This window comes from Phalaenopsis equestris, unplaced genomic scaffold (assembly GCF_001263595.1).
Source record: "Phalaenopsis equestris unplaced genomic scaffold, ASM126359v1 Scaffold000098, whole genome shotgun sequence".
NCBI classification, from domain to species: domain Eukaryota; kingdom Viridiplantae; phylum Streptophyta; class Magnoliopsida; order Asparagales; family Orchidaceae; genus Phalaenopsis; species Phalaenopsis equestris.
Window position 1 is genome coordinate 1,100,258 of NW_018164540.1, and position 12,671 is coordinate 1,112,928.

A 12,671-nucleotide genomic window follows, 5' to 3' on the forward strand; every position below is an offset into this window, starting at 1 on the left:
CGAGAAGAATGATGCCTATTGTAATCATATAATAATGAAATACCCTTTGATGTGCTATGATCTTATAGATAATATTGATGAGTGTTGAATTTCAAATTATCATTTGTGGATGCGTCGCACGAGTTAGATTCGGGGGAAGGAGGAAGAGGAAGATGGAGAGAGAGAGTAGTTAGGTAAAATTTTGTAGTGAAACCGGGGAAAAAGACTTTTTATTCATCTTTTTGCCTCATATTTATAGTGTTGTATTTGTGCGATTACAGAAAGATGGGAGCGGTTTTGAAAACCACCCATAATGCGATTATTTGTGCTGATATTAAACCAAATATATGTTACAATTTGAGTTTGAATATGACAGTATCAGCTGGTCGACTCGCTTGGGTTCAGCCGACTGAGGCAACCAGTCGATTGACAATCGTGCTTGTCGAAAGGCAGTGAGTCGACCGGTTGCGATCAGACGCCCTTATATGAAGTTTGGGCAGTCAGGGCTATAGGCGTGGTTCGTCGATTGAGCCTCTCGCCATTGTGTGTCGATTAACACTGATCGGGCGATTGGTCGTTGAATGAACAGTTCAGATCGTGCTCTTCTGCTACAATACATATATTATCCAGCCATTATCATGGGCCGCTCGATTGCTTTGAGATTCGTGTCAGCACTTCTAGTATATAAATTTCAGTTCCCGAGTTTTCCTGCTTCTTGACAGTGATAGCTACGAAAAGATAGAGAAACTATTTAATAATCAGTGGTGTTAAAAACACGAAACATAATTCAGTAATTAACTTTTCTTTGAATTTTATGCCTAACATGCTCTATAAATAGAGTCATGGGCTTGGCATGTCATCCATCGCTATCATTTTTCCTAATTAATCGAGTTGCGTCATGGATGATGATTTGAGCCAGATCGCCGTGGATCCTAGAGTTCTTGGCAAGGTGGGCTATGGGCCCTCGACCTCTGTGAAGAAGAATGAGGTTAAGAAAGGGAAACGATCGAGGCTTGAACCTTCGTTAGCTGCTCAAGTTGACTCATCTAGAGATCTCGAGGGTGAATGTCGAAAGTCCCTCGTTAGGGGGTCTTGACCTTGAGTCTGGCATGGGTGTAAGTGTCAAGGGCAAGCGAGACCTACTCGCTAAAGGTGTTAAGGTGATAAAAAATGAGCTGGTGGGAGGAGCGATCATCGTCTCTCCTTAGCCACCACTGTAGGATGGTAGAGGTACGTAAGGGTGAGAGGAAGAGAAGCTCTTTAAGACATTTCTTCTACAGATAGATTTATGAATATGTAAGACTTTCCTTAGTTGATGGTTCTCAATAATTTTTTTATATTATTCCAATGTAGATGAATCAGTCGAGTCGGAGGACCGCCAGGATGGTGGGTCGACGAAGGACTCTGTGGAGTTCGCCCCAGCAACAGTAGCCGCTCTGCAGGCCGAATATGCAGGGCTACTGTTGTCAATCACTTCAGAAGGGTGTTGATTCCCTGACCTTTTTCCCTCCACTGAACGCGAACGAACAGAGTGGTGGTTTTCTTCCTCTGGAGCCATGGAGCAATAGACAGGGGGTCCGGTCCTTTAGTAATGATGCTTGATTCTTCAGGGGAAAAGACCAAAGGCACAACCATAGATTTTGTATGAGATGTATGCGATTATATTCTCATCAGATTACCTATCTCTTTCTCATGGGACATTCCATTCATCAAGTCATGGAATGGCTTCATCTATCAAACTTTGAGTCCTTTAACTTCTCATTTGAACCTTATTTAATAAGCTTGCTTTAGGACTCTTACCGATTGAATTCAATTTTTGAATTGAGTTCCCTTTTGAATGAGTTTCTTCTTAAATTCACTAAAATTCATATATTTGAGGATGACCTTCTTATTAACATCCTTCCTTGTATCCCCACTACATGAAAGTTGTCGTTCCCTAAGCTGATTTTCTCCTTTTAAAATGGACGAAGCCTATCACTTAATCCATTTCATCTCAGCATTGTCATTAATTTTTTAATGGGATTTGATTATTTGAAGAAGACATCTGATGATCTTAGCTTTTCTATGGTAGATCCCCAAGTTTTCGATGAGAAAGAACTCCATATGGAATTCGACTTTAAGTCTAAAGAAGATTTCTTACTCTTAAAGAAGAGAAATATTGACTGTTCCCAAGTTGTGACTGTTTTTCTGCTATTCAAAATATTTTTGAGGAAGCAAAAAAAACTCATCAAGTCATTTAAGTCACTAAAATTCTTAGGTCTATTAAAATGATGGATGAGAAATCAGTTGAGTATTAGGTGAAGTTTGTAATGACCCATCGATATTTGAAGTTGGTTCATCTTCCATGACAACAATTGTGCTAACCAAGACTTAAGAAATAAATAAGAATAGAAGACTTCATAAAAAGTAAATTTGAGCTGATAAGGAGAAGAAGTTAACCGAGAAGAATGATGCCTATGAAAACAGATCTGACTTATTTAAAACCTCTCCTCTTTTGGGAGGAAGTTGGTTTCACTCACTTTTTGTTGTTTAAGAAGAAGAATATATATGTATAATAGCTGATCATCGTCTTCCTTCTTTTAAGTATGAGAATATTAGTAAGGAAAAAATAAGCATTGGCATCCTCATTTACTTGAGATATTTAAGAGGATAACACATAGGGAAAATTGTACTATGGAAAAAGATCTTAAATCAGCAGAGGGCATTGTTTCCTAAGAGGAGAAGAATAAAATCTTAAAATATGATAGTCACCAAGGAAGATTGCATAATTATCAAAGAAGTTCCCATGCATAATTACATGGAAATAACCATTATCATGGAAGCTCTAAGCCTAGAACCATCGATAATATTATGATAATTATGTCCAAAAGATTAAGATATATATATATATATATATGTATTAACATTATGAGCTGGGCATTTAAACAAAAATCAAACTAAAGGATGCAATATATTTTAGATATTTTTCATATTCTAGAATGCTTGTTTAGATTAATTTTATAAAGATTTTGTTAATCAGTGCATTTTTAAATAGAGGCATCTGATAATTATAAATTGCTTATTTAATATAATTAATTAATTATTCAGAATATTTAAAAAATAAACCAAATGTTAATCAAATTGTGTCAAGCTCAAGACATGTAATTTATAGGGGACAAATTTGGCAATGAAAAATTTATAACACTTTATAGGTTGGGCTATATAAGCATAAATGTTTCAATATTTTGATTATAGTTCAACAATAATAATGCTAGGTTAAATAGTAATATGACCTTCAGATTGGATTTATATCCTCTGATTTGATACCCAATAAACCAACTTTTCATACATGATATATTTTAAGACTAAAATGAGATACAATGTAATAGAAATAAACAAATAATCTGCTACAATTTAATATATATATTAAATCTTTGAATGACACCATACATTGACAAAATTTGCAATTGGCATTCTGTTGCTTTAGTTATGCATGCACATTAATATTAATCTTGATGTAACAAAGATTTAATTAAAAATTATAGTAATGAAATAATTAAAATATGGCATTATTTAATCTGACTAGTTCGTTTCTACCATATTGCATAATTGTATTAAGAATTTAAGATGCCATATGTACATATGCGTTCGGGTGAATGAATTTATCGCCCTCCATTTAAATGCCTAGAATATTAAAATGGATGTTGGATGTCCATTTAATCTACTAAATTACACTTCCATTGTTTCATGAATCAACTAGAATTCAATGAAGCTTAGTTATACTTTTGGCATGTTTTAACTCGCCACAATCCAACATTACTAAAAATTCATCATATCGTGATGAATAGAGCGAAGTCAGAGAACCTTATTAGTACCGGACATCCATGTGCAGCCTATAGATGATGGAATGAAGCGTGGAAAACCCCAAATGGCATAGATATTCAACACATGGGACAACCTGTAATTACCTAGATAAACAACTTATCCTAAAACACGACCCGCAGGAGACCCGTGAGATTCGACCCGCGGTCTGCATTTAGTATAAAAATTCAACTTTGTTTTCAGATAAACCGTCAAAACCTGTTTTCCAAACAGTGGAAAACAGTTAGACGGTGTTTTAAAAACTTTACCCGCACTTATAAGCTGCCCCAAACAGGTGAAATATGTTTTAAAATTTATTTTATATTATAAAAGATATTGCAAGGAAATAAGTGAATTAAACTATATGAATAGATAATACTTAATGAATGAATTAAAATATATATTATAAAAGATATTCACTTATTTCCTTGAATTAAACTTTATGAATATGTGGCATGTACATGCATATCACAATTTTATGTATTTACAAATCTAACACCCAAACATTCATAACATGCATATTCTAAAAAATAGCACCCACTCTATCACTATAAAAATGAACATGTGTATATGACATCTCATTATAAAACTGAACATATGTACATGACATCAAGATATTATAAGCATAACAATCAAACTGGGTGTTAGATATGTAAATACATAAGAATTGTTTGGTATGTATACAATTTACACGTAACAATTTCAAGAGGCATTTACATACAAACCACACAATTTCTATTTACATATCTAACATCTAAACTTTCATATTTACATTCACAGCATTTAAATCTTTAAAATCACAAAAAAAATTTTCACTATTGCAGACTTTTCGAACGAGAAATACACATTTTCATGCATAGGTCTATGACACTAAAGTGTTATAAATGTAAATATGAAAGGTCAGGTATTACACATGTAAATACATAAGAATCATTGGTTTGTATGTAAATTTCCTCATTTACTTGTTGTAATACCCTAAAAATATTCCCCAATATTCTGCCGTTGTTAATCAAAATAACTAAGTACAAATTTGTGAAATAACTGCACATTCATTATTGAATATAATTAGAGCAGAATCACTTACAACCAAACAACCATCAGCTACAAGCGAATGGCTCTATAAAAGTGTTCAAACCAAATAAAAGATGGTATTTCAGAAAAGAAGAAAGAAACAAGGCGGGTAGAGCCATGTATCTTTTACACAAATTAATAACTCAAAATTCTTCAACGACAATCACCACCACATTATACAACCCTCTTTAACAAGAAACGGGAAAAATGGGCAGGCAAATGCAAGAATTAATAAGAGAATATATTCGTCCAACCGAGCTATTATGCCTATTTATACATCTCCTAAAACAAAATCTTTCTTATGGGCTAAATTACAGTGAAAACGAAAGCCAATATCCTGCTGTGAGGCCAAGGAAATTAATCAGAAAATCTATACCTCCTCTGCTAAACGATACTCAGGAAACCGAGAACCAAACCAATCCAGCCTCAAAAAACAAAAATGGCGCTCCTGAGGCATTTCAAAAGTTCCAGACACAACAATACTAATAAAGTGGGACAAAAGGCAAGTTTGTTTCAGAGCAGCTATTTTTTTTTTTTTTATGGACCAAAATCTCCCACCCTGGATTGAATTAATGAAATATTCAGGTAAAAAGGGCAGATGATTCTGTGGAATTACGTAATTAGCTAGTTGTAAATTTTCACAGGCTTTTCGAATGTGCTGTGACGATTCTGCATAAGAAAAAGATAAAAAGCCAGTGAGATGGAAGAAAAAAAAAAGATAAAACCATTAGTATTTGTTGTGCCTGAGGAATGATGCAGAAAAATACCTCCTTGGGTAAGAGTGAAAAGACATATTAGAACTAATAGGGAAGTGGTGGCCTTACCTGATTTACTTGGTAAGTCCTCTTTGGGGAAGTATCTGAGTGTTCCAATCCCAGACATTGTTCCCAAGCTCCATAAACGTCTCTTCTCTGAAAAAGAATACAAATGAAATTGTTTAGATAAAAATAAATATGCAGAAAATTATACAAAATTAAAAGTAAATCAAATGATGTAAGCAGCATGCATACCTGAAAACGAACAGAGACAACATCAGAATCTTGAAGATATTCAGGTCGGCCTAGTGCCAAGCAAGCAAATTTCCACTGATGCAAAAAAAAAGAAAAATTAGCTTTATCCAGTGGAATATAAACAAACATCCCCAAATAACAAGGGAGTAAAATTAAATAACAGAAAAAAAAAACCACCAAACACTTGCAATTTTCTAGCATTATAGACCTTCCCTATAAAACACAAGGGAAAAGAAAACAAAGATTTTGCGTTCTGGGAGTTTTGACCGCCAAGAATGCATCGAACCTATAAGAAATAGAATATTTGTTGCCATAGCGGGGTAAACGGGAAGGAAATAGGGAAGAAAGATGTTCATGAAGGGAAATGAGCAGAGAAGAAAAACAAGTTCTGGATAGCGAAAATAAGAACTGGGGAAAGATATCAAGATAACAGAATTTCAAAACATAAAAAGAGAAATTTACATACATGCCACACAATTCTAGTGTATTTACATATCTAACACCCAAAGTTTGATATTACACTCATAACACTTTGGAGTCATAAATTTATGCATGAAAAAGGTGCATTTCACTTTTAAAAAGAAAGTGATGGTAGTATTTTTGACATGATGTTAAAGATTTAAGTGATATGCTTGTAATAATGATGTTTAGGCGTTAGATATGCCAATTCATAAGAATTATGTGGTATGTATGTAAATGGCCCAAAAAAAGGACTAAAAACAACGCATGATATAAGACATCTTAAGAATAAGGTTTTTTTTTTCTTAACTATTTTATGATGGTAAGCACAAAAAAAAAAAAAAAAAAAAAAAAAAAAAAGAAAAAATAAACATCAAAATTTCATAATCGACCAATTTTTAGCTCGACAAAATGCATCTCTTTTGATGCAAATAACAAAACACGTAAAATAAACAATAATTTAAAAATAACGTAACCCTTTAATTATGGAAAATAATTTAATATTCAATAGAACAACACAATAATTAGGGTTCATATCACATGAAAGAAAGTCAGATTGAAATAGACTTGATCAAAACTTAGTCATCGTAAAGATAAATTTCAAAGTAACTCTGAATTACTGTCTTCAACACTTGCAACATGCTTAAGAATTCACATTCAAGAACACACATAAGATTAAGTAACTCTGAATTTTACATGTCTAGAGACCTATTTATAATAAAATATATATTTAAAATCGACTGTGTTTCACAAAATTCTACCATAACAGCAGAAAAAAGTCTCCGCATATAAGAATCCCATTTCCAGGAAATTTCATGCTCTTTCTACATTGCCAGAGCAGCACATAGAAACAAATCCCGAGCAGGAACATCACGAAGAGCAATAAAAGAATAAAGAGAGCTGAACATGGGACGAAGCCGACAACAAGAAGCAACCAAACACAAGAATGCGAACATACCTTCAACAGATGTACAATTCCAAACAAAAGCATAGGAACAATACATAAATCAGAAGGTAACAACAAAGTTTTTCGTACATTAGCGGCAAGAGCTACAATAGCAGAACCAAAAACAACTACAGAGGAAATAAAGGATATAGTAGATATAGAAAGCATAGAATGTGCGAAACAAAATAAAAAAAATCAACCCAAAAGAATTGTGATCTCAGCTACGATAAAGAGTTGGATCTGTGTTGAAACAAGGAGTTAACAGTTAGACCAAACTAACACGGAATCAAAATAAATCGTCACAAAAATTAGGGAGCACAATCAATTCTCAATAAAAGTCATCATCATAGGCATGGTTTAGAGGAGGAAAGAAAAGGAATAAAGAAATTGATATAGAGACAACTAAATAAAGATTAAGGCACACAAATTAAATTTCTGATGAATATAAACTTATAGGTTTGCATCATTTTGTTTTATTTGAAAAAATTTGGCTGCTATGAATTACGCATTTTGTATTTATCCAATAGATATCTTTTAAGATAATGCACAAGATACCTCTAATATTAACCAATAAAACAAGGAAAAATCTGTACATATAAGATAGTTTCTAGAACAAGAGTTATAACAAGAGTTAAAGAACTATCTGGTAAGATCTTGCATGTGAATTTAATAGGAAATGGAGAAAATAGAGAAGAATTTAATGGATTAGCAACAAGCTTTTAAATAAGTTCAGATATATTAATACTGACTAATACTATGTTTCCCATAATTTTTAAATTTATAGGCATGTGCAAATGCACCGTATGAATTTATACAGCCCCTCCTTTCTTATGGCTAATTTCCTTAAAGTCCCAGTAGCAAATGTTTAAGATTTCAGACATATCATTAAAAGAAAAAAAAATCTGTACATAGAAGATAGTTTTTAGAATAAGAGTTATAGCAAGAGTTAAAGAACCATCTGGTAAAATCTTGCATGTGAATTTAATAGGAGATAGAGAAAATAGAGAAATTTAATGGAAAAGCAACAAGCTTTTAAAAAAAGGTTAGGCATGCGTCAAATGCACCGTATGAATTTATACAGCCCCACCTTTCTTATGGCTAATTTCCTGAAAGTCCCAGTAGCAAATACTTTAGAATTCAGACATACTATTATCTTATCACCTGATTTGAATTTCATATATTTATCATATTTACAATAAGAAACTTATTTTTTACATAATCAACAATTAATTCCTCACAAATATCATGTCAATTATGCATATTATGCAAATGACATGAAGCAGGTAATGAATTACCAACATAATAATATGAATCATCCTATGATATTAATAAAGATTGACAGCTAAGATGAGATATTACACAAAAAAAAACACACACACACACACTAAACCTTAAAAATCATGATGCATTTGCAATGCAAGAACCAGAAATAGAAGGAAGCAGATGTTTCTTGTATCTAGTTTTGGTAAGAAATTCATGACAAGCAAGAAAAGTAAAAATTGATCTGATTTACATTACATTTCGTGAAGTCTAACATAGAATGCCAGAGAGAGAGAGAGAGAGAGAGAGATGATTTAAAATGTTATATACTATATTAAAGGTATACTAGGCAATTCCTACCATGAAAAGCTAATAACAAGGTAATTACTTGAACTAGGTCTATAACTTTTCATGTGTGCTTCTTAGCTGAGTCTTCCATTCTTCAAACTAAAATTCCCTTTCTTAAGTTTGCTTTAAAGTACTGAAAAATTTAGCATTTTTTTTTAAAATTAAATATAGTAATTATATAATGATATCAGTGCATAAAGGAATTTATCAAGACAGAGAAAAAAAAGTATAAAATAGCAAAAATAACTACAAATGCAACAATAACAACAAACCTTTATCCCACAAAGTGACGTCGGTTAAATAAATCTTTTTTGTCCATTGCATCCTATTATACATGATATTTTCATTTAATTCTAATAGATTAAAATCATTTTTTATACAATAAGCCCAGTCTTTTAGGTTTACCTCAACCTTTCTTAACATAAGTCAAATCTAAAACATCTACTCTCCTAACAGGATCATCAAATGATGGACGTTTGATGTATAAAAACAATCTAAGATGACTCTCTCTAATCTTGTCCGCCACTGGAGATACACCAACCCTATCGCGGATATATTCATTTCGCATTTTGTCTCTAAGTGTCAAACCACTCATCCACCTTAGCATTCTCATCTCAGCAACACTTAAATCTGTTTTATGCCTCTCTTTTAAAGGCCAACATTTTGCGCCATAGAGCAGTACAGGTTTCATCGCCATCTTATAAAATTTTCCTCTAAGCGACGCTTTTCTATCACACAATAGGCCCCATGCATTCCTCCACGTCAATCAATCAATTTGAATTCTACTAATAACATCTCTATCTATATCACCATTAGTTTGACAAATATAACTGAGATATCAAAAACCTTCAAACATTTTAATGATTTGATCACCCATAATTAAAACTCTGTGACTAGAGCTACTTCTATTAAAATTATATTTCATGCACTACTCAAACCAAGGCTTTTAGACTCCAATGTAGGCCTGCATAATTCGAGATTTTCTTGAACTCATTCTCTAGTCTTATCCACAAGAAGGATATCATTAGCAAAAAACATGCACCAAGGTACATCCAAGGTACATCCTGTACATCCTCCTGTAAATGTTTAGTAAGAGCATCCATAACTAAAGCAAAAATATATGGGCTTAAAGCCGACCCTCGATGTAATCCAGCTGAAATAGAAAAATCCTTGGTCAACCCTCCTATTCGAACACAAGTAATAATTCTAGCACACATCTTTAATGACTTGAACATAATTTATATCAAAACCTTTCTTCTCTAGAACTCTCCAAAGGACTTCTCTTAGAATTTTATCGCAAGCTTTTTCTAAATCAATAAAAATCATATGTAGATCCTCTTTATTATCTTTGTACTTCTCCATCAAACCTCTCAAAAAATGCATAACGTCCATAGTAGACCTGCCCGGCATAAATCCAAACTGATTATGAGAAATCTTTGTATCACATCTTAATCTATGTTCAATTGCACTCTCCTATAATTTTAAAGTATAACACATCAATTTAATTCCTCTATCGTTTGCACACTGTTGTGCATCCCCTTTATTCTTTAAAATGGGGACCAAAATACTCGTCCTCCTCTCCTCATACATCTTTTTATTTTCTAAAATAACATTAAAGAGTTTAGAGCCAAGAAATTCCAATATCTCCTAAATATTTTCACATTTCGATTGAGGTATCATCATGCCATACCGATTTTCCACCCATGACTTTCTTTAAAGCCCCCTCAACTTATTTTTCACTAATGCAAAAGTAAAAATAAAATGTTTTATTATTATTAATGATATTAATATTACTAAGGTCGATTGTATTTTAAGAAACTTTGTTAAAAAATTTATCAAAATAGCTCACCCACCTATATTAAATCTCTCCAAGAAAAATATTTTTTTATTAATACACCTTACTTGAATTAAATTTCTAATTTTTTTTCTCATTATTTAGCTAATTAATACATATATTTTTCACCCTATTTAGTATCTAATCGCTTATAAAAACCGCTAAAAGCAGAATTTTTAGCGTCGTGAATCGTTCGTTTAGACGCCCTACAGGTCACCTTATATTTTTCTTGGTTTTCTAAGCTTTTACAATTGAACAAATTTGTATAGGATAACTTCTTATATTGTATTTTTTTCTCAGATATTATTATTTCAGCACCAACTATTTTCATTTACCAAAACTTTTTCTTTTGATTCTCCAAGTACATATTTTGTCACTTATTTAAAAGTGTTTGTTACTTTATCCCACATAGAATTCACTTCATGGACATCCCAAATCTTAAAATCTTGAAGTATATTCAGAAAATTAATTTTTTTTTCTTTTATGTGCCTCATCAATTCTATGAAAATGATTTCTTACATCATTTATAATACAACACTTTATCTTACAATCTATAATTAAAAAATCGATGTTGAGTACTTAAATTTTTACTTGGAATAACATTATATTCTTTATAATCAACGATTTTCACTTAAGAAAAATAATCAATTTGTCTTTTATTAGATCTGTTCTTATAAGTAATAATATGTTCATCTCTTTTCTTAAATAAAATATAAGCAATAACAAAATCACACGCAAAATCAAAATCTAATATGATTCTAATTTTTTCATTAATCACTTCAAAACTGTAGCCACCAAAAAAATTTCTAAAATATTCTAACACTCTACGAACATGTCCATTTAAATTTCCTCTACTAAATTTTTTTCTTCAAGATGTATCATTTATATTAATTCTTCTAAGTCATTCTAGAATTTTTTTTAGAACCTATATTAAAACCTATTTGAGGAGTATAAGCATTTATAACATTAAAAATTTTAATATCAATAACAATCTTAAGGGCCATAATTATTTCTCCAATTATATTAATTTTTATAGCATTATCTTTCAAACTCTGATCTGTAATTACACCTACACCATTTTTAGTGCAAATTCTACCTGAATACAAGTTCAAAACCTAAGCTATCAATCTCTTTAATTTTTTCTCCAACCAAATTAATATCTTGAATACAAAAGATATTTATCTTCTCATAAATCATAATATCAACTAATTTCATTAATCTAAATGTGAGAGTATCTATATTTCAAGATCATATCCTAATAATAATTTCATGGACTAAGCTCTCTACCCGCATTCGTCCGTAATGTGAGAATCTTTGCTTATTTGATATTACATGTGGGTGTCGGTGTAAAGACCTTTGCACATTTTTCACTATATTCAATTCATACAGTGTCACTTTTAGGGGACACCCTAACATTTATACAAGTTTAAAGAATTCATGTTATGAATTTTTAACAAAATTTACGCTTATTGTCGACTATCTAACACAACCCTCCGTTTATCGCATCTGAAACTTTGGCAATGGAAGTGATTTAAAAAAAATTCGCCAACAGGTAAAAATTGTGATAGATTTTTTAATAACATAAAAACCTGAAATCTTTTATCCACCAGAAAGTCTGCAGTCAGTACTCCAATCATAATTGGGAACATTTTGTGAATTGTTGTTTTGTCCACCAATGGGCATAAGTTGAGTTGTTTCTGAAACTTAAGGAAAATATTCAGTATAAAATTTAGTGGTGGATGAAGTAATTAACACTAAAGGGTTAAAAAAGAGTATGATTATCAACCATTTTATCATAAAGAGGAAAAAAACCCAACATTAAACTTTGAGAACAAACATAAACAAATAGGCTCCGAGGGCGTGTGGTGCGCTGGTCCAGTTTTTGTGCGCTGGACAAAATTAACCCCCCCCCCCCCCCACCCCC

At 32.1% G+C, this 12,671-nt stretch overlaps 1 protein-coding gene across 1 annotated transcript in view; it reads right to left on the reverse strand.

The window, feature by feature from the left end:
- Positions 1-5,231: 5,231 nt before the first annotated feature.
- The window catches only part of LOC110020471 (ubiquitin carboxyl-terminal hydrolase 12-like), a 68,933-nt gene continuing 61,493 nt past the window's right edge, over positions 5,232-12,671 (reverse strand). Inside the window, exons 30-32 of the mRNA XM_020718585.1 lie at positions 5,901-5,975; positions 5,715-5,801; positions 5,232-5,559 (exon numbers count right to left, since the gene is read on the reverse strand). Of these exons, the coding sequence (XP_020574244.1) occupies positions 5,515-5,559; positions 5,715-5,801; positions 5,901-5,975 (207 nt within the window). The 3' untranslated portion in view covers positions 5,232-5,514. The remainder of the gene's footprint in view (positions 5,560-5,714; positions 5,802-5,900; positions 5,976-12,671) is intronic.